The 23014-nt window shown below is 43.0% G+C and overlaps 1 protein-coding gene across 2 annotated transcripts; it reads right to left on the reverse strand.

Annotated features, from left to right (window-relative positions):
* Positions 1-317: 317 nt before the first annotated feature.
* On the reverse strand, positions 318-21220 carry RABEPK (Rab9 effector protein with kelch motifs). 2 transcript variants are annotated; one of them, XM_065928457.1, is made up of 8 exons: positions 21153-21220; positions 19900-19958; positions 17303-17460; positions 10305-10457; positions 6430-6591; positions 3250-3399; positions 918-1067; positions 318-648 (listed from the first exon to the last, which is right to left on the reverse strand). In XM_065928457.1, the coding sequence occupies exons 2-8, from the start codon at positions 19950-19952 to the stop codon at positions 356-358; spliced, it is 1119 nt and encodes a 372-aa protein (XP_065784529.1). In that variant the 5' UTR covers positions 19953-19958; positions 21153-21220; the 3' UTR covers positions 318-355. The 2 variants fall into 2 exon arrangements, with proteins under 2 accessions (XP_065784529.1, XP_065784530.1); XM_065928458.1 differs by lacking the exons at positions 19900-19958; positions 21153-21220 and adding an exon at positions 18458-19869 and having other exon boundaries at positions 319-648.
* Between the last annotated feature and the right edge of the window lie 1794 nt (positions 21221-23014).

Below are 23014 nucleotides of genomic sequence, written 5' to 3' on the forward strand. Positions count from 1 at the left end.
GATCCCACGTGCTCCAAGACCCGGTGCAGTCAAATGTTAAAACACTTCAGTTTGGAAATGTCCACTCACTGATTTCTACAACTTTTGTTGTATCTTGCAATTAGGATATCTGCAACATTTTTGTGATTAGTATTCATAACCAGCCAGTTAGTTACCTGGTTGTATTACTGATAAAAAACCCTTTATCAGAGGTTTTTGCCCTGAGCTCTCCAGTTCATCTCTTCACCTACTGCAGTAGGTAAGAGCCAAGGGGATACATACATAGTGCAGACAATTTTGGAGGTATGAAAACAATGTTTCACTTAACTTTTCTGAAAGTAATTGACATTTAAAAGCAGTAAAAACATGGGTTTTATTAATCAACTGCAGTCACAATACAATCATCATAGATTTCCCCTTCTGTATTCATTCCGCCAAACACAAAACAGAGCAGTGTGTCAGCCTGACTTTCTTCATGTGAGTCACCACCTTGAGTCACTCCTTTCTCAGTGGAATCCCCTTTCTCAGCATCACAGTTTAGAGTGGCTGAATTTGAATCTTCTTTCTCAGAAGTACACGTCCCTGGCCACGGAATGATACACATGGAATGGTCCAGCCTTCCAGCGGGAGGAGAATTACCAAATTTAAGCAAGGTCCAATGCTGCTTTTCTATTTTGGGGGAAAAAAAGTCTGTTACAAAATTTCCAAAAATATTCAGTGATGTGCTATATCACCTGGGCCCTAAAAGAAACAAGAAAAGTGGAGCAGGGGAACCCTAATGGTACTCTTACTGCTTTGATGATGTCATTCCCTGAAAGTCTGGTTTTTATTCCTTCAGCCTTAGATGTGGAGTGGCCAGATTGAAAGACCAAAGCATTGTGATAGTTTTCAAAGAAGGGTGATACTTGCTTAAAGACCCACAGTGAACATCTGCTCACCTATGTGATACTGGTACATCGTATTCAGGGCTCCTGTGGGAGTCATTCCTCCGAAGACATATACGTGTTTCCCCACGGCCACAGCTGAGTGAGCAGCACAGCCTGTGGGAGCTGCCCCGGTGGGCGTTAGCTTCTGCCACTTCATGTCACCTGCCAAGAGATGGGAAGTGGGCAAAACCTAGACAATGGTTTCAGACTGAGCCTGTCAGACGTCTGCAGCTTGCAAACCAACCCCTGAACTTCACTCACTAAAGAGTTCTCAAGATAATAAAGCAAGGTTTGGTGTGCACAAAAATTACTTGGGGGAGCTTGAAATTCTGTCTGGGTTAGTCCAGAGAGGGAAGGAGGGGGCTCAGTCATCTATAGTTGTAACAAGCATCCCAGGTGATTCTGATGTAGGTGGTCTTCGGAGCACACTGAGGAATGTGATCTAAGCTTTGGTGACCATCACCATTAACTCCTTAGGAACCCAGGAGCAGGTAAGGTTCTGTGTGTGTGTGTGTGTGTGTGTGTGTGTGTGCGTGCTTGCAGAAGCATGCCTGTATGTGCACACACATGCATGTCTGAAACAGTAACAGCTACTTTGCAACTTTGCGAGTGCTGACTAGGCACCTCAAAAATCTGGCTTACTTTATTCTCATGATAGCTGCATGAAGTTGCTACTGCTCACTTCTGCCTACTTCTTGCAGATGAAAAAAACAGGATTAGAGATGGGAAGAAGTCCCATAGCTAGAGCTGCACTCAGGTCTGACTCCCAGATCTGTGTTCTCTACACTGTAACATGCTGCCTCAGCACCTATTTCCTACCTATTTCTGCAGATAGTTGCAACTTTTCAGACAAGTAAAGGAGGCAGGACCTCACCGGATTTTAGGTTTTAGAGAACAACCTGGGTAGGAAAAGAGGAAAAATAGCTAGGAAATAGTTCCTCCTACAAGAGAAAAGGACTTTCTCTTTTTAAAATAAGCATTAAAACCCTGTTTGCCTGCCTGCAAGGAATGCTCCTGTGAAGATATTTTCCATCTGTCAGTTCAAGGCAGGGGTCCAGCAACTGAGTTGGAAGGGAGGATCACCGAGTCCAGCCAAATATCCTTGCCAGTGTGGGAATCCCAGCCAGTGTCAGCCGGCCTCCAATGTCACCAAATCAGAGAACCCACCGTTTGGCAAGGTAGCCTGACACTTGCACAGCAGTTCTCATGCCTTCTGCCCATGGTTCCAATTCCTGTAGTCTGGAGCAACACAGAATATGTTCATTTGTTTTTCTGTCGACTTTTTTTTTTTTTTTTTGGTTGCACTGTGTGGCAGGCAGGATCTTAGTTCTCCAGCAAGGGGTCATACCTATGCCCCCTGCAGTGGAAGCGTGAAGTCTTAACCACTGGACCACCAGGAAAGTCCCTATCTGTCCACTGTGACCTGCCAGACACCGTACTCAATGAAGGAAATACACTAAGGGAAAAAGAGACAAAGTCCCCACCCTAAGGGACCTCAGAGTCTGGAAGAATGACCCCAAAATAGTCCAGGCTCTCGGGACTTTTTGGGGGTCATTCAAATGCTTAAAGACAATACTCATGTTTATCCCTAACTTTCCTTTTCTCAGAAATTTTTTTAACAATTTAGCATGACAGTTCTGGTTGTCCACCTCCAGACACATTCTAAAAGTTATCCACAGAATTAAAGGCTACAACTTGAAAGAAATCCAGTCCTTCGGGAAGCACAAGACACAATGAATTTTAATGAAAGAGCAGGGTTGTTTAAAGGATAAGAGAGAATTAATGGGTAGGTCTTGGGTCAGCCAGAAAGTTCATAATAGATTTTTTGTAAGATCTTACAGAAAAACTTAGATGGACTTTCTGGTCAATCCAATACATGGCAAAAACTTAGGAAATACTTGCTTTTATTATTATCACTTATTATTATTATTCAGGTCACATTTGAAAGAATCTAGTGAAGATTCTCGGAGAAGGCAATGGCAACCCACTCCAGTACTCTCCCCTGGAAAATCCCATGGGCAGAGGACCCTGGTAGGCTGCACTCCATGGGGTCTCGAAGAGTCGGACATGACTGAGCGACTTCACTTTCACTTTTCACTTTCATGCATTGGAGAAGGAAATGGCAACCCAGTCCAGTCTTCTTGCCTGGAGAATCCCAGGGATGGCAGAACCTGGTGGGCTGCCATCTATGGAGTCACACAGAGTCAGACAAAATGAAGCGACTTAGCAGCAGCAGCAGCGAAGATTCTACTGGCTGGTTGAGAGCAAGGTTCTAGTCAATCAAAGTATATTTTATTTAATTTTAAGCAGACAAGCAAGCCCCCATGCCCTCTACCCTACTTACTGATATCAATGCAATGGAGATCATCATAGAAATTGTCCCCTGCCAAGCCTCCATGGATGAAGAGCTTTGTCCCTGCTGCCACCATCACATGACCATGTCGAGGGGATGGAGGTTTTCCATATGTCTCTGGTTGTGACCAGGTCAGGGTGTCTGGAAAAATAAATCCCATGACATCAGGTGACAAAGGTATGAAGCAAGAAAGTGAGGACTATACCTAAGCCTCACCTCCCAGCAAGAGGAGATGCACTGAACAAAGAGGGTCCTGTGGGTCATTCACTGCGACTTGCCAGCCCAACCCAGGCCTCCCTCCATCCACAACCTTTACAGTCTCTGCTGGTGTGTGTCCAGGACTGGAGAATTCACTACCTAATATGCCTACCCCTTCTTCTGGGCATTAAGGAACTACTTTGTGTTTTGAATTTAAAAAATACCTCCCTTAAGTTTCTTCAACCTAGAACTGCCCCAAAATTAAAAAGAATGAGCTTCCTTCTACTGGGACAGGCCTTCAGAGTATTCTCTTTTTCAAAACAATATCTTTAATTGATTGGCTGGAAGGGTGGGGAAAAAAAATTGACTACTTTTAAAGTTAGCAGGGCCTCCAGAAGTGGTTGTATAGGATAATGATTAGAATATAGGATTTGAAGTTAAAACTGGGTTATTTCACTGAATAATTATGTAGCCTTGCATGTGTTAATTTTCTAAGCTTTAGTTTCTGCAGCTATCAAATGAAGAGAAAGGGAGTACCCGGTAATACCTACCTCTCAGCAGCAGCAGCAGGGTTGAAGTGTGGATTAAATGAGACGATATATGTAAAGCACAGGCATAAATAAAGTACTCTGTACATGAGAGTTATGAGTGTTATCCTAACATAGCAGATGTGTCCTACCTGTTGATAACCCTTCATATCTCCAAAATTGTACATGTATAGAATTGAAAATCAATCATTTCAACATACCGGAAAAGTCTTAAAGGAGTGCTACAAAAATTTTCTTAGACAAAAGCCTGCCAAACAACTTTTCTCTGAATTACCACTTGCGACAGGCCTGAAGGTTGTTCACAGAGCCCTCAGTGTTCCAAGGAATACAATTTGAAATAACCGGAGAAAGTTGATGCATATGCATATGTAAGTGGTAAGTATGTTTACCACAGTATTGTTTATATTAATAATTAGGGAGAACTGGAAATAGCCCCTAAGTCCATTAACAGGTGAATGAGTGAGTTATTGCTACAGTCATAGTAGAATATTACGTGCTCATTAAAAACAATGAGAAAACTTTGTGATTACAGAGGAAATGCTTAAGTGAAAAATATAAGACACAAATAGCACATCTAGAATTATCTCTTCTATTTAAAAAAAAAAGGACCATAATTGCACTGAAATGTTAACAATTTGGAGGTTATAAAATTATATATACACACACACACATATATAGGCACATATATATGTACATATATTTTTCTCTTACAGTTTTATGTATTCAAAGCCAATATTTTTTTAAAACTGCTTTAAAAGAATCAGAGTCCATTTTTTCTGCAAAAATTCATATTGTGACATGTCTTAATTTTTAATTTAAACTTATAAGTTTTCAGTTTTGCTTATTGCCTTTTCTCAAAAAAGGTGCAAAGACACACAGGAAAATTATTTTTGTCACATGATATTTGTAAAGTGTTATTCCTAAATGCCCACTACTAAAAGAAAGAAATGCAAATAAACACCACTTAGACAAAAGATTGGCAAGAGCTCTCACAATATTAAATATTCATACCATTTTGATCTAGTGATTCTACTCCCCAGCATCTATTCCACATTAAATGTTGTGTGTGCTGTGCTAAGTCACTTCAGTCATATCTGACTCTTTACGACCCTATGGACAGTAGCCCGCCAGGCTCCTCTGTCCATGGGATTCTCCAGGCGTGAATACTGGAGTGGATTACCATGCCCTCCTCTAGGGGATCCTCCTAACCCAAAGATCGAACCTGCATCTCTTGTATCTCCTGCATTGGCAGGTGTGTTCTCTACCATTAGCCCACCTGGGAAGGCCCAGACGTTGTAACATGTACATAAATTAATGTATATATTCACTGTAACACTGTCAATCTATAGGAAAAAAAAAGTCAATCTATAGGAAAATGACTGAATGAATAATGGATGCCCACAGAAAGATACGTTTTGCAAGAAAATTGTTGGCTTAGGAGAGATCCATGATGTGTGATTAAATGAAGGAATAATAATAATACAGTGAAAATTCATTAGGTGTTTCCTGTGTCAGAACTGCTATACACTGTATCACATTATCTCATTTAATCTTTCCAATTCTTTGTGTTAGGCACTATTACTATCTCCATTTTACAGCAAACTAAGGCCTAGAGAGATTAAGAAATTAGTCTAAAGTGATACAGAAGGTAGATGTCAGATCTGGTTCCAAGTCCACTTCCTGTGGTTTCAAAGTTTATGCTTTCAACTAAGATTTACCCTCGCGTGCATGCGTGTTCAGTCGCTCAGTTGTATTTGACTCTTTGTGACCCTATGGACTGTAGCCCGCCAGGCTCCTCTGTCCATGGGATTCTCCAGGCAAGAATACTTGCGTGGACTGCCATTTCCTCCTCTAGGGGATCTTCCCAATCTAGGGACTGAACCCGAGTCTCCTGCATTGCAGGTGGATTCTTTACCACTGAGCCATCAGGGAAGCCCCCAAGATCTACCCTTAGACCCATAAAACTAAGAGGCAGAACAGTATTTATAATTAGTATTTTCATGTGTGTGTTTTAAGTTTTCATATAATTTCAAAGTCCATAGAAAATTCGTAGGTGTTCACATATACATGTGCATCTGATTTATAAATGCACATAAAAATCCGAAAGTTAGACTATTAGGAATAGCTAACAGTATTTACCTCTGTCTGGGCAGTAGGAAGGAAAGGCCTAAGGGGAAACTTTTTTCTTTCTTGCTTGATAAACTATACTGTCTACATTTTTATAATTGATCTGTTATTCTTCTTTAAATGCAATTTTTACTCTGGGTAGAAGATACAGCTAAGAGATATACTGAAGAAGTCTAGAATTGAGACCCACAGCCAGGTTGTCATTTTCTAATTTGTTTCCTGCATCAGGTAAGCTGCAGGCCAGGGCAGCCCCGACCAGGTAAGTGGTGGGCGCAGGGATCTCCCACCCCATCCATACTTGCATCAAACACATGAAGCTGCACATCCGGCACTGGCTGAGCACCTCTCTCTCCACCCCCGAAGACATACAGCTGGTCTCCAATGGCTGCCGATGATGTGTGGAATGTTCTCGGGGACGGCGGTGGGCCGGTCACCTCTGGGGTGGTCCAAGTCCTGGTATCTGGTTCGGAGAGAAGGTAGGCATCTAAATCCCCAGGCTGAGGGCCTCAGACATTGACTCTGGGGCTAGGCAGGGTCACTTGGCAAACCCCAATTCCCAAGAGGGACAGAGTAGGTCTAGGCAGAGATCTCCCGTCATCAAATTCAAGGAGGGGTAAGGGGCAATACTCAGAATGTGTTCAGATAGACCCAAATTCCCACGAATGAAAAGCCACAGGTACAATTAAGGAGGACAGTTTGTTTTCGGAGGCCTTAAAATCCTTCTGCACCCTATTCCCCTTTGTTGACTATCCTGCGCTGTGCCCACCCAGAGGAGCCCAACAGTGAGCAAACTCATTCCCACTGGATGCAAGAAACCAGACGTGCCAAGTTTCTCAGGATATGTGGCCATTAAAAAAAAGTGGACAATATCATTACAGTCTTAGCAGTGGTAGCAGTAGTAGTAATTGTCCCTACTAAACACTATGTGCCAAATAAATATTTCTTCCCACATTTTACAGACAAGGAATTGAAGCAGAGACAGATTAAGTCACTCATTTAAGGTGACATGACCAGTAAATGGCTGAGTTGGGATTCAAATTCAATTTCAATGTCAAGATCTATGTATATTCCACTCTTCTGACTTGAGAATGAAGTTCTGCCACCTGGGCAGGTGAACAGAAGCTCACTTTTTTTTCCAAAAGGAAGCACACATTTTACAGAAACACAAGCAGTAACCAAGCACCTTCCGTGGGCAGAATCATTGCCCTGAGCACCCCACCATCTCCTTATCCTCAGGTAATCCTGGGAGCAGGTAGAAAGTATCCCCACTTGGTAAATGAGGGAACTGAAGCTCAGAAAGTTTAAATCCTTTCCCCCAAGTCACAGTGTTGGTGAGCAGTAGGGCAGGGCTCTGAACACAGATCTATCAAAACACCCATAGTCATTCCACTACTTCTTTCTTTCTTTCTTCCTTCCTTCCTTCCTTTCTGCTATGCTGCATGGCCTGTGGGATTTTAGTTCCCTGACCAGGGGTTAAAACCAAGCCCACAGCAGTGAAAACTCCAAGTCTTAACCACTGGACCATCAGGGAATTCCCAGGAATTATTTCTTGACTAGGAAATTCTGTGTCTTGTGTAAAGGTCTTCATTCAATATACAAAGTCGCACATGAAGCATTTGTAGTATGTGTGGGACTCAAAACATGAACCCGGAGACCAAACAAATCTCAGCCTATATCCAAAGCATAATGGGGACTTCCCATACAGTCCAGTGGTTAAGACTCCTGGCTTCCACTGCAGGTGTCTTGGGTTCGATCCCTGGTTGGTGAACTAATATCCCACAAACTTCATAGCCAAAAAAAGCAGACAACAAAAACAAAAAACTAAAATAACATAGCATAATGTAATTTCCTCTATAACTACAGATCTTGGGGAGCTTTTAGATCTTAGGGGGAGTTAGAAAGCACACAACCTTCAGAGTAAAAAAAAACAGAACAAAACAGAGGAATTATGGTACTGTCATAAAATTGAGATTGTGTGGCTGCCAAGTCAAATGCTAGCACAAATAATCAGAAAGGAGTCCTAAGACTGAGGAACTTGCCTTCGTAACACAAGAAATTAATGATTCACTGACATCATTCATATTTCTTGGTCATGGTGTCAAACTATACTTTTTAGGAGAGGAAAGGATCTGGTGGAAAGTCAATTTCTTTGACAGAAGCTTTCCAAATTCTCACTGTATTTTATTTAAAATAGATGCCATCACTGAAAAATTGAGAGGTCAGGGTTCTGGAACTGATTTCCATCTGTCAAACCACAGCTACATCAACCACAATAATTACTGAATGTTAACTATGAGCCAGACGTGAGTTAATTCTTGCCAAACCTAACAAGATAGAAATTATTATTGTCCCAGAATAACAAAGAAGACCAACTGTTATATAAGTAAACCTCTCATTTATAGAGGTAACCAGGCAAGATCTGATTGTTACATGAAAAATGTCCAGGTTACTAGTGATGAACAAACTGCATGTTTAAACAATTAGATACAATCGTTTGTTTTTTTTACTTTTGCCCATCAAATTAGCAGTGCTTAAAAATGATAAATTCAGTGCCAGTCAGGAGTGAAACAAGAACTATTAAACACAATTAGAGAAAGGATAAGTTGAAAAAATCTGGAGATGGAGTTCCCTGGTGGCCTAGTGGTTAGGATTCTGGGCTTTCACTCTTGGGCCCAGGTTCAATCCTGGGTCAGGAAACTGAGATTGCACAAACTGTGCAATCTGGCCAAAAAAGAAAATTGAAAAAAGCCTTCCTGGAGAACAATTTGATACCATGTACTAAAAGCTTTGAAGTTTAAAAAAAAAAAAAGCTTAAAGTCCAGGGTTTTATCTAGTTCTTTTATTTCTGGACATGAATTCTAAGGCAATAATTTGAAATACATTCAATGACTTCTGAACAAAGATATTCACTACTTTGTTATTTATAATGGTAAAAATCTGAAGACAACCTACATGTTAAAAAAAAACACAGAAGAATTATGGTATTATCATAAAATTGAGTGTTATGCAGCCATTAAAAATGATTTTAGCAAAGTTTTGTTGATAGGGAATCATTTCTGTGCTAATTATGAAATTAAAAAGACACAATAAGTGTAATGGTGAAATACAAAGATCTCAGGTTTACAAAAATGCAGAGAAAAGACAGAACGGAAGTACACAGAACTGTTATTAATAGCCTTAATATCATAGGATTGTGGATGGCTCTTGTCTACTTATTTACACTTTTAAAATATTTTTCAATGCATATTGAAAAATTTATAAAGAGAAAAACAACAGAAATTATTTCTAACTGACAGAAAGTCAGGTCCACCCCCATGGGTGGTTCAGCAACATCCTTGCAGCAGTGATGTCCCCAAACTGCTTCCTCTGTGACAAAACTGCCAGTGAGACAAGTCAGGAACTTTGTACTTTTTGGTTAAAAAAAACATACTAAGAGGATCTCAATCAGGGTTTCTTAACTTTGGTACTATTGACATTTTAGACCAGATAATTCTTTACTGTGAGAGGCTGCCCTATGCTTTACAGCAGGGGTCCTCAACCTCCAGGATCTAATGCCTGATGATCTGAGGTGGAGCCGATGTAATAATAATAGAAATAAAGTGACAAAAAATGTAATGAGTTTGAATCATCCCCAAACCATAACCCCACCCTGCTCCCACCCCTGTCCACGGAAAATTTGTCTTCCATGAAACTAGTCCCTGGTGCCAAAAAGGTTGGGGACCACTGCATTACAGGATGTATGGTAGCATCTCTGGCCTCCACCCATTAGATGCCCTGCCCCGAGGTGTCACATGCCAAGTGTCCCCTGGGGGGCACAATCACCCCCATTCGAGACCTCTGACAAAGGTGACTTGGATTCAAGGGTCTGATTCCCTGATGACTTTAGGAAAGTCACTCTCCATTGCTAGACCAGGTTGCCCACTTGACATAACTGTTCTCTGAAGTCTCTTTCAGCTTTGACTTTTCAGAAGTTGATAATCTGTGCCACTTAGGAGGAAAACAAAATATCATTTATGATTTTCAGATTCTGTTAGAAGTGACAATTTATTTTTCTATGAGGTCAGCAAGGGTTAAATGGATTAGTCAGTAAAATCCAAACGGGACTTTGGTACAGGAATTGAAATTGGATTTACTTATTCATTTTGGTAAATAAAATAACCATCAGTTACTTACCAGGATTCAGAACTTGCAGGCAGTTTCGATTTCCTGACTGGTCGGCCCCTCCAAACACCCAGATGCTGTGAGGTGTGCAGGAGGGCACGAAGCTGGCGTGCTCGTACCGGGGCAGGAGGCTCTTGGAGGTGGCTAAACCCCACTGGTGGGTTCCTAGAAAACATTTCACCCAGTTCCTAGATTGGGGCTGCCAGTGGTTTATACTGGCTGACAAACTTGGGGGAGGGTGAAAAACAAAAAAGGGGTTAAAAGTATAAGCGAACAACCAGCAGATCACTTAAAGGGAATGTGGTCAACCTCCAGAACATTTTACATCAGACACTTTGGGGGCTGTCGGCCTGTCCATAAATCCTCTTTTATGGGACCTGCCCCATCTCCCTGTCCCAGGGATAGATCCCAGGAAACTTGATTGTACTACACCTTGACTTCCTAACTTTAGCTGATAGGGTCAAAGGTAGTCATTGGACCCAAAATGACCCCATCAGAGCCTCTCCCCCAAGAATCTGGAATTCAAATAGATTTCTGGGTTTGGGTACCCATCTTCTGCCACATGTGGATAAGCAGAGAAAGCCACAGTGTGGGGAAGAGAAGAATAAAACATCTACATAAAGGAGCAGAACCCCCCAGAGACTCCTCTGGTGTCCAGTGATTGGTATTCTGAGCTCCCAATGCAGAAGGCTTGGGTTCGATCCCTAGTTGGGGAACTAGATCCCACATGCCATAGCTGAGTTTGCATGCCGCAACTAACTTATTTCCCCTGTATCCCTGCTGAGAGTAAGGGAGAAAACAGGCAGTTTTTGACAGCTTTCCAAGTCCTGCCTCCACTCTCTCCTGAGGCTAGGCCAAATTCCCTGCCCATGGATTCTCTCTCTCTTGGGTTTTTAATTTTTTTGGTTGGTGAAGAGAGTTTCTTTTACCTCTAGGTAAAGGACTTCTGGCTAAAACAATTTCACAGCCTATTAATACCTAACTTCTTAGTGATTTTAATTAGTAAACCATTCACATAGGGCCTTCACAGGCACTGTCTTGTTAGATCATTACAAGTGCCAAGTGAAGCAAGTTATTCTGGGACACTGAGCCCCAGATGGTTTAGGTGGTTTAGCCAGAGTCACAAAGGTAGTAACAAGTCACAACAGAATTGTAACTGTACTAGACGGTAAACTTCCTCCTGAGAGATTAAAGAGATTTCATTTACCTTTGAAATCCTAGTACAGTGTGTAGAAATTCAAATGCCCACAGAGGATTGGAGCAAATTGGAGAATGAGAGCCCCAGTGATACGTGGTAGCTCAGGTGCAAAAAATTGTCACTGAGGGAGGTGGGAGGGGGGATCGGGATGGGGAATACATGTAAATCCATGGTTGATTCATGTCAATGTATGACAAAGACCACTACAATACTGTAAAGTAATTAGCCTCCAACTAATAAAAATAAATGAAAGAAAAAAAATTGTCACCATGCAGATATCCGGGCCTACTGATGTCGGATCTTCCAAGACTACAACAGAGGCCAAACAGCTTCAAGTTTTACAAGTAGACTCCTGCATATGTGGTTGGTACACAACTAAGATCAAAACAATAACAGCCATGTGACATGAACCTAATAAAACATGTTAACAACACGTTTTTGAACTGTGGTTCTGGAGAAGACTCTGGAGAGTCCCTTGGACTGCAAGGAGATCAAACCAGTCAATCCTAAAGGAGATCAACCTTGAACATTCATTGGAAGGACTGATGCTGAAATCGAAGCTCCAGTACTTTGGCCACCTGATGCAAAGAGCTGACTCAATGGAAAAGACCCTGATACTGGGAAAGACTGAGGGCAGGAAGAGAAAGAAGCGACAGAGGATGAGATGGTTGGATGGCATCATCAACTTAACAACATGAGACTGAACAAACTCTGGGAGATGGTGAAGGACAGGGAAGCCTGGCGTGCTGCAGTCCATGGGGTCACAAAGAGTCGGACACGACTGAGCAACTGAACAACACCACACCAGTTTTCTTTTGCCATTGTGTGGTACACAGTAGTCACTTGTTAGTTCATTCATTCATCTGAGTACTTATAAAGCACCTACTCTATGCCAGGTGCCAGGATAATGGCTGGGGATTGCAAGGAGAAGTAATATAACCGTGGTGAGAGTTCTCCGATGGCCTAGAGGTTAGCGTTCGACGCTTTCACTGTGGTGAGCCAGGTTCAATAAGCTACATGGCATGGCAAAAAAAAGAAAAAAATATATATATATACTTATAACCATGTTCCCTGTTTCCAAGGAGCTTATACTTTGGTAGGGAAGATAAACAGGAAAACAATCCCATGTGAACAGGGTCGTGAAGAGGGATGAAGATGGGAAAGTACAGGATGCTATGGAAACACAGAGAGTGACTGTGTCATTGTCACTTACGTTAGGAAATATATATTCGGCCTTCATCTGTTCTAGGCACAGAGCTCTGAAAATCTTTGTGATGACCCAAGTAATAAGACTGGTAAGTGTCTTTTGTTATTGATAACAAACCCCCTGTTAACCACACCTGAGTTTATGGGGGTTTTTTGGCCACACCATGAGGCATGTGGAATCTTATTTCCCATACCAGAGATCCAACCCACTCCCCCTGCACTGGAAGTACGAAGTCTTAACCACTGGATCACCAGGGAAGTCCCTGAGTTTACGTTAATTAGGTGATTTTTGGAAAGCACCTAAAGATGGGGGCTGGTTGCCAGGGGAAGAAAGTGTGAGACTACAGGGTTAGAACTTTCAGCCCCAGACAACCCCCACTGCCAGCTCTGGGCAGAGGAGAGGGATGGAGGTTGACAGTCACCAATGGCCATAATGTAATCAATTACTCCTCCAGAAAAAAGGCAGGGTTCAGAGAGTTTCCAGGTTGGTGAATACATGGAAGTGTTGGAAAGGCAGGGCACCTCGATGGGACACAGGAGTGCCTTTCCCCACATATTTTGCTCTAAACATCTCTTCTGTCTGGCTGTTTTCCTGAGCTTGGTGGCCTCTTGAGGAAATTAACCGGAAATTAATGGAAGCCGAGGAGGATGTCAGGGGACCCTCCCATTTAAAGGAGTTGGTCAGAACCACCACTGGCCTTGCGACTGGCATCTGAAGGGGAGCAGGGAGAGTCTCATGGGTCTGAGCCCTTCACCTGTGGGCTTGGAGTCTAACTCCAGGTAGAACTGAGCTGAGTCATAGGACATCCAGCTGGTGTTGCACAATTATCTGCTGTGGGGAAAAAATCCCCACACATTTGTCAGTCAGAAGGGAAGAATTGAAGATGTGTCAAGAGGCGGCACGGGAGTAGAGAAGAAAAACAGAAGAGTCACCCCTCTGCGGTACCCTAACCCTAACCCTAACCCTAACCCTTAGGTACTTTGCAGTACCTAAACTAGTCCAGACGTACCAGGGCAAGCTTCCTAATGAAGTGACTTTTCTTTTATTCATCTTTGTTTATTTATGTACTTTGGCCGTTCCATGCTGGCATGTGAGATCTTAGTTCCCTGACCAGAGATCAAATCCATGCTCCGTGCATTAGGAGAGCAGAATCTTAACCACCAGGGAAGTCCCTGGAAGTAACATTTAACCTGGGGTCTGAAAGATGGAGAGTTCAAGGAACTGAAGGATATTCAGTGGAGCAAATGTGGATTTTGGAGAGCCAAGAGACAAAGCTGGGGAAGGCTTGAAACTGGAGAGGGACATAATCAGACTTGTATTTTATAAAATACTCACCTGAGTATCGAAAATGCACTGTACAGGGGGTAAGTTTGGAAGCAGGCAGATCAGTAAGAAGGCTGTTGTAAGAGTGCAGCTGAGAGATACTAAGGTTTGGACCACAGTAGTAGCAATGCAAATGGAAAGACATGGATGAAAATAGAGATATTTAGGATTTGATGACGTAGATGTAAGAGGTGAGGGAATCAGTATCTCCTAGAGAAACATCTGATAAATGAGTGGCTGGCTGCCCAGGGCTCCAAATGGACTCTTTCCTAAATCAAGGGGGGCTTAATTTGGTAGATATATTCCTGGAGTCTGTTGTGTCTTTAGGGACTTCTCAGTGATATTCAGTGAACTGAAATGGACTGGAATGGGTGAATTCAACTCAGATGACCATTATATGTACTACTGTGGGCAAGAATCCCTTAGAAGCAATGCAGTAGCCCTCATGGTCAGTAAAAGACTCCAAAATGCAGTGCTTGGATGCAATCTCAAAACCAACACAATTATCTCTGTTCGTTTTCAAGGCAAACCATTCAATATCACAGTAATCCAAGTCTAGGCCCCAACCAGTAATGCCAAAGAAGCTGAAGTTGAATGGTTTTATGAAGACCTACAAGACCTTCTAGAACTAACACCCAAAGAAGATGTCCTTTTCATTATAGGGGACTGGAATGCAAAAGTAGGAAGTCAAGAGATACCTGGAGTAACAGGCAAATTTGGCCTTGGAGTACAAAATGAAGCAGGGCAAAGGCTAACAGAGTTTTGCCAAGAGAACACACTGGTCATAGCAAACACCCTCTTCCAACAACACAAGAGAAAACTCTACACATGGACATCACCAGATGGTCAATACCGAAATCAGATTGATTATATTCTTTGCAGTCAAAGATGGAGAAGCTCTATACAGTCAGCAAAAACAAGACGGGGAGCTGACTGTGACTCAGATCATGAACTCCTATTGCCAAATTCAGACTTAAATTGAAGAAAGTATGGAAAACCACTAGACCATTCAGGTATGACCTAAATCAAATCCCTTACGATTATACAGTGGAAGTGACAAATAGATTCAAGGGATTAGATCTGATAGAGTGCCTGAAGAACCCTGGATGGAGGTTCATGACATTGTACAGGAGGCAATGATCAAGACCATCCCCAAGAAAAAGAAATGCAAAAAGGTAAAATGGTTGAGGAAGCCTTACAAATAGTTGAGAAAAGAATAGAAGCTCTAAAAAAAAAAAAAAAAAAAGAATAGAAGCTAAAGGCAAAGGAGAAAAGGAAAGATAAACCCATTTGAATGCAGCGTTCCAAAGAATAGCAAGGAGATATAAGAAAGCCTTCCTCAGTGATCAATGCAAAGAAATAGAGGAAAACAACAGAATGAGAAAGACGAGATCTTTTCAAGAAAATTAGAGACACCAAGGGAACATTTCATGCAAAGATGGGCACAATAAAGGACAGAAATGGTTTGGACATAACAGAAGCAGAAGATATTAAGAAGAGGTGGCAACCATATACAGAAGAACTATACAAAAAAGATCTTCATAACCCAGATAACCACGATGGTGTGATCACTCATCTAGAGCCAGACATCCTGGAATGCGAAGTCAAGTGGGTCTTAGCAAGCATCCTTATGAACAAAGCTAGTGGAAGTGATAGAATTACAGTTGAGCTACTGCAAGTCCTAAAAGATGATGCTGTTAAAGTGATGCACTCAACATGCTAGCAAATTTGGAAACTCAGCAGTGGCCACAAGACTGGAAAAGGTCAGTTTTCATTCCAATTCCAAAAAAAGGCAATGTCAAAGAATGTTCAAACTACCGCACAATTGCAGTCATCTCACACGCTAGTAAAGTAATGCTCAAAATTCTCCAAGCCAGGCTTCAACAGTATGTGAACCCTGAACTTCTTCGAGCTGGATTTCAGAAAAGGCAGAGGAACCAGAGATCAAACTGCCAACATCCTTTGGATCATCGAAAAAGCAAAAGAGTTCCAGAAAAACATCTACTTCAGCTTTATTGACTACGCCAAAGCCTTTGACAGTGTGGATCACAGCAAACTGTGGAAAATTCTAAGAGATGGGAATACCAGACCACCTGACCTGCCTCTTGAGAAATCTGTATGCAGGTCAAGAAGCAACAGTTAGAACTGGACATGGAACAACAGACTGGTTCCAAATAGGAAAAGGAGTACGTCAAGGCTGTATATTTTCACCCTGCTTATATAACTTACATGCAGAGTACATCACGCAAAATGCTGGGCTGGATGAAGCACAAGCTGGATTCAAGATTGTCTGGAGAAATATCAATAACCTCGGATATGAAGATGACACCACCTTTATGGCAGAAAGCAAAGAAGAACTAAAGAGCCTCTTAATGAAAGTGAAAGAGGTGAGTCAAAAAGCTGGCTTAAAACTCAACATTCAAAAAATGAAGATCATGGTATCTGGTCCCATCACTTCATGGCAAATAGATGGGGAAACAATGGAAACAGTGACAGACTTTATTTTGGGGGGCTCCAAAATCACTGCAGATGGTGTCTGCAGCCATGAAATTAAAAGATGCTTGCACCTTGGAAGAAAAGCTATGACCAACCTAAACAGCATACTAAAACGCAGAGACATTACTTTACCAACAAAGGTCCATCTAGTCAAAGCTATGATTTTTCCAGTAGTCATGTATGGATATCAGATTTGGACAATAAAGAAAGCTGAGTGCAGAAGAATTGATGTTTTTGGAAATGTGGTGTTGAAGAAGACTCTTGAGAGTCCCTTGGACTGCAAGGGGATCAAACCAGTCCATCTTAAAGGAAATCAGTCCTGAATATTCATTGGAAGGATTGATGCTGAAGCTGAAACTCCAATACTTTGGCCACCTAATGCAAAGAACTGACTCATTTGAAAAGACCCTGATGCTGGGAAAGATTGAAGGCAGGAGGAGAAGGGGACGACAAAGGATGAGATGGTTGGATGGCATCACCAACTTGATAGACATGAGTTTGAGTAAGCTCTGGGAGCTCACACATAGCAATCTCCCACTGGTTACCTATTTTATATATGGTAATGTATATGTTTGAACTAATATTCTTAGGAATGATCACAGCCAGCAGCACACTGCTCTTTGGTCAAAGGGCACATGCTCTGCAGCTTCTGGTTTTTTTTAACCATGCCACATGGCACGGTATCCTTGTTCCCCAACCAGGGATGAAATACATCTTCCCTGCAGTGGAAGCGTGGAGTCCCAACCACTGGACTGCCAGGGAAGTCCCCTCCACTGCTGGTCTTACCCAGATCTATGGTGTGCACATCTGAGAAGCTTCTGTTTGGATCTGCTCCCCCAACAATGAAGACCATCCCTCTCTCAGCGTCACCAACAGGGGGTAAATATGAGCAGCTGTGACCAACCCGTGCACAGGGGCTGTCTCCAACTGGGGTCAGGGTGTACCTGCCAAAGGAAGATATGTTCAGGAGGCCTGAGCAGAGAATAAATGCAGCAGTGTATTCTTTGCACTCCTCATGGAACAGGCACCAGAGAGAAGGGTCTTATACACACACAGACTTTTAAAATAATACCTAGCAAAGCAGCATTTTTCTGATTAAAAACAGTACCTTCCCTTTGCACATAACCTTTGACTTTTTATTTCTGTCCCTGCTTTCATCTCACATTAACCTACTGCGGATGCCCTGGACTAGTAATTGTCCCCATGTGGTAGAGGTGGAAACTGATACACAGAAATGTTCAATGGTATGTCCTGGCACAAGATGGTACTCATGAGCACGGCTTGCCAATTCAGACAGATCTAGTTCAGGTCCCAGTTCACATGCTTTCTCCAGGTATGCCCTTTTAGAAGTTACTTAATCTTTCTGAACCTTAGTTTCCTCATTTGTAAAATGAAGACGGCAATAAGTATACCTGTGAAGAATGAGATGCACTCTTGTTACATGGCAGGGAAGGACTCAGTAAATGATGGCCAGAACTTTATGTATAATCATGTGAGAACCAACAGCACCAAAGCTCCCACCACTAGCCAGCGATGCTTCCCTCTGCCAAGTAATATTCTCCATCCTTCATTGAATTTTAAGAGATTTTCCAGATTATTCATAACCCTTGACCTGATGGAAGCCAAAATTAGCTCTTTGAAAAATCAAATACAGGATCCATTCATTCCGCTCTGTAAAGTTATTCTGAATGCTGACAGGAAGCACACTTCAACCTTTCTGGTTGAAAAAGAAAATTCTGTAGCTGTTTTTCTGGCATTTGGGACTCTTGGCTCTTCCCTCCTTCTCGTACCTTTCTCCTGACCTGGCTTCCCCACACTCATTCCTTTTGGTTCTCTATCCACCTGTCTGGCTGCACTTTCTGTTTCCTTTTCTGACTCCTTTCCCTCCAGCTTTCTTCCAACCCCCATGGATTCCCTTTGTCTTAGTCTAGGTTTACTTACCTGATCAATTTTATATGTACTGATGGCTTCAATTACCACCCATCTACATGTTCATCAGTGATTTCAAAATCTGTTTCTTTTCCAGATCTCTCTTTTGATGTCCAGATTCACGTATCACATTACTGCCCAAATGACTGCTAACCATGTACCACGCCTACTGACTGCTAACTTTGCTACAACCCTGATTTCACTAAACTTGCACAAAACCCCTTTGAGGACAGTAATGTTATCATCTGAGTTTTACAGCTGTGGACCTGAGGCTTAGAAAGGTTAAATAACTTATTCAAGGGCACACAGCCCTCCCCCTACATGGTGAATAAAACAAGAGAAGTCCCTGCCTTCATAGCCCTGTCAGACTAGCTGGGAAGAAAAACACTAAACAAATAATTTCACAAATAACCACTTCATTTCAATTGCGCTACAAAGGAGAACAGGATATATAGTATGAGGACATATCACAGGGGGTCCCTACCCTGTAAGGAGAGTTGGGTGGGGGCAAGGGTGGTCCCAGAAGACTTCCTGAAGAAGCCCCATTTTAACTGAGATCTGAAGTATGAGTAGAAGTTATTAATAGTTGGGCAAAGAAAGGGACAACAGGTGGGAGGAAAGGGTGATCCAGGGAGAGGGACCAGCTTGTACAGTCCCTCAGTGGGACAGTGCAGACCACGTTAAAGGAAGAGAAAGAGAACAAAGTGTGAGCAGGGGTCGTAAAGCTGGAGAGGTAGGTAGGGACAGATTATGCAGGGCCCAGTGGGCCATTTTAAGGACTCCGGTTTCTATCCTAAGACCAACACAGAGGAACAAAAGGCTTTTAATCCAGAGAATGCCATGCTCAGATTTATGATGGGTAGAGAGCAAAAGTGGACACAAAGAAGGCAGATCAAAGGCTCTCCTCCAAGGTCCTGCAGAAGCACTGCCTCCTCTCTACAGCCCTCTGTGAGCCTTGTTTCAGCACTGATCACTTTTAATCACCATCACCAGGTTAGTCTGCAGCACCCCCTACACGGAGACTATCCACCTTTGTACCTTCAGCACCTACACTGTAACTGCCCCTGTCAGGCCAATGTTAGTTGTTGAATGAAAGGTGGGTTGAACAAGCATTCAAGAAACAGTGAAGCCAGTTTAATCTAATTTCCTGAAAACCTTAAAAAATGAGTCAGCGCTTGGGGGAAGACACAGAGCTGGAGCTGACGATGCCAGATGGTCAATGTCTTACTCGTCTTGGTAAATGGATTCTAATAAAATCAACATCTGCTCTGTGATAATTATTGCCCCACTACCTTTCCTCTGAAGACCTTCTCAGGCAGTTTGAGTCTAATTACCAGAAACTACAGACAGTTTCATCTCTACCCTTTCTTATAGATGATCAAATATATTAGTAAACTACTTATAAATGAAACAAAAACTCATGTGTTTCTCTGTCTGAATCCTTCCTTACAGACCATGTTTCTTTCCTGGGCTTGTCTCCAGGCTCCAAGACTGGCAGCTGCTTCATGATGTCCTATGCATAAGACAGAAAGGCACTCTTTAGACATTGACGATTATCTTCTACCTAACACACAGAGATTACTTCCCATTTTAAAAAATTTCCTATTGATATACTCATTTCTAGGGCCTGATCTGAATAAGCACTACCACATTTTGATAAAAACTTACATTTGATAAAAACTTACACTATGCTGAGTTTTATGTAAGCAACAATAACACAACTTTCTTAATCCAATCAGATTTTTTTTTGCTTGAAGTTTTCTGTGTCTCTGGTTTTCATGGGGAAAGGGCATATATCAAAATAATTTTGGAGGGCATAAGGTATTTATATTTATCAAAAGATAAAACACTTTAAAAAGCTGAGAAATACCAAACTCTAGGATAACTCTTGGCCCCAGCATGACATTCAAAGCCTTCTGGTCTCAACCTCCTTTTCAGGAACTCAAGTCTACAATTTCTTGCTTTATTGAGCTGTTCTTACTACATTTGTTCCTCTGAAATGTCAAGCCCTTTCATAATTTGCATCTTATGCTGCTTCCCTTGCCTGAAATGTCCCTTCCCTTCTGGCAAACTTCTAGTTAACCTCCACATTCCAGTTCAACTGTCCCATCCTTAGTGAAACCGCCCCTTATTTGTTGTTTTCCTCACATTCTCAAGCTATTCTCCATCCGAAGTTATCCGTTAAGCTATCGTAATTGCAGGGTCATCCTGAATGTAATTATCTATTTAAAAGTTTCTAGACTAGATGCTAGACTAAATTCCAAGGGAGCTGGGCCTCTCCGATGCATTCAGAGAACCAACTAGTGGGCCCCGTGTAGAGCAGAAGTGAGGGATGAGTGAATGATGAAAGAAAATAGATAACATTTCCGGGAGGTGAATGGATAAATCCAACCTTCAGCCTAAGCCACTAACTGCTGTTCCCCAAGCCCAGAGCTAAAGAGGGGTAAACTGCACCTGGCCTGGGACCTCCCGCAGCAGCCCCTGCCCGTCCCATCCCCCAGTCCCAATCCCCGCGTGGCAGCGCTAAGCGATAGGAAACAGGGTCAGGAGAGAACCGTCAGTGTGGCTGGGCCGGAGCCTGAGGAGGTCTACCCGGCGTTTTCTACCCGGCCTATCTCCATTCCCCTAAAAGATGCAGCCGCCCCCGCCCGGGATCTCTTCAAACGGGGGTCCCGGAGCACCCCGATTCAGCTCCGGACCGTATTACCTGCGGCGGTTTGGGCCAGTCCCGGGCCGTGGCTCCGCCCCAGTGGAGGCGGGTCTTAGACCTTCGCCCCTCCTCCAGGCCCCGGAAGAGCGCGGCGGCCAACTGCTCCCAGCCGAGAGGGAGGACCCAGGGCGCCCCCTTGGAAGGGAGCGGGAGGGCTCCTGGTGTCTGAGGTGAAGACCTGCTTGTGTATTTCTCCAGAGCTGAACTGGCCAGGTCTTCCTGCGGGCCCTACCTCCCCAGCGGAGTAAATAAGGCACGGCTACTTGGAAACGACTTTCAAGCGAAACGCCAGGGGTTGGGCATCTATTTAGGTGACCCAAATCCCCGTGGGTTATCTTAAAGGAGCTAGGATATTTTCATTTCCAGCGATTGTTAGAAATGGTTTCTGAAAGGGAGAGTTGAGGGTGCTTTCCTGGGTGTAAATTTCTCTGCGCGGTCTTTAGGCCAGTTCAAGCTTTGGCACTTTAAAAAGCTGACTCATTCCACAATTAGCATTTGTAACTATGGCAGGCATTATGCTGAACCTGCAAGAAGATCAAACCGTCGATCCTAAAGGAAATCAACCCTGAATATTCATTGGAAGGACCGATGCAGAAGTTGAAGCTGGAATACTTGGGACACCAACTCATTGGAAAAGACCCTACTCATTGGAAAAGACCCTGATTCTGGGAAAGATTGAGGGCAGGAGGAGAAGGGGAGGACAGAGGATGAGATGGTTGGATGGCATCATTGACTCAATGGACATGAGTTTGAGTAAGCTCTGGGAGTTCGTGATGGACAGAGAAGCCTGGCTTGCTGCAGTCCATGGGGTTGCAAATGAGCATCTGAACGACAGCAATGCTGAACCAGGCAAACTTGTCCCCTGGCCTCCTGGAGTTTACAGTCTTAACTACAGAGAGACAGAAGGAAGGAGGGAGGGAGATGAAACAGAAAAACCAGTAACTAGGTCCATTGGTAAAAAGTGCAAGGAACAAAAAGTTCATCAAGAAGAGTATCTATTCTCGTGGAAGTTACTCTTATTTGGGCGCCAGTGTCACCGTCTGTAAAATGGAGCTAATAAGGTTTCTGCCACAAGCCTATGGTGAGGAATGCACGAGCTAATGTTTATAAAGTGCTTAGTGCCCGGTGACTGACGCAGAGCTGGTTGTTCAGGGTTTAGCAGCTGAGTCGTGTCTGACTTTGCCTCCCTGTAACTGCAGAATGGCAGGCCTCCCTGTCCTGCACCATCTCCCAGAGTTTGTTCAAACTCATGTCCATTGTGTCCACGATGCCATCCAACCATCTCATCCTCTGTTGCCCCCTTCTCCTCCTGTCCTTAATCTTTCCCAGTATCAGGGTCTTTTCCAATGAGTTGGCTCTTTGCATCAGATGGCCAAAATATTGGAGCTTCAGCATCAGTCCTTCCAATGAATATTCAGGGTTGATTCCTTTAGAAATGACTGGTTTGATCTCCTTGCAGTTAAAGGGACTCTGGAGTCTTCTCCAGCACCACAATTCAAAAGTGCCTGTAAAATGTAATGCTATTCCTAGCTGTAAATGAACTCTAGACACCAGTCCTGAGTTAGAAGTGTTCATCTGCATTATTGTTGGTCTCTTTCATAACCACAGGTTCCCGGTGGCTTTCCAGAAAATGCAGAGCTGGTTCAACTGTGTCTATGTTCCTGAGAAACCCACAATCAGGAGAACTGAGTTGCATCCTAGGAACTGGAAGAAACAGCTAAGGAAGGAAACCACAGGAGCTCCTGTGGTACAGAGCTTCAACTATGCTAGCAGAGTGAGAAGTGGACAGACATACTTGGGGTCACATCCAGACTCCAGTGCTGATCATCTAAACTTGGCCTTTGGCAAGTTCATTATCC

This window comes from Muntiacus reevesi, chromosome 3 (genome assembly GCF_963930625.1).
Source record: "Muntiacus reevesi chromosome 3, mMunRee1.1, whole genome shotgun sequence".
In the NCBI taxonomy this organism is placed as follows: Eukaryota; Metazoa; Chordata; class Mammalia; order Artiodactyla; family Cervidae; genus Muntiacus; species Muntiacus reevesi.

Coding starts and splice junctions, on each gene's coding strand:
- RABEPK (XM_065928457.1), bottom strand. CDS start 19,952: ATGAAGCAGCTGCCAGTCTTGGAGCCTGGAGACAAGCCCAGGAAAGAA. Junction 17,461..19,899: donor AAGCCCAGGAAAGAAACATG/GTCTGTAAGGAA, acceptor TTCCTTTGGCAG/GTACACCCTGACCCCAGTTG. Junction 6,592..10,304: donor CCTGCAAGTTCTGAATCCTG/GTAAGTAACTGA, acceptor TCTCCGAACCAG/ATACCAGGACTTGGACCACC.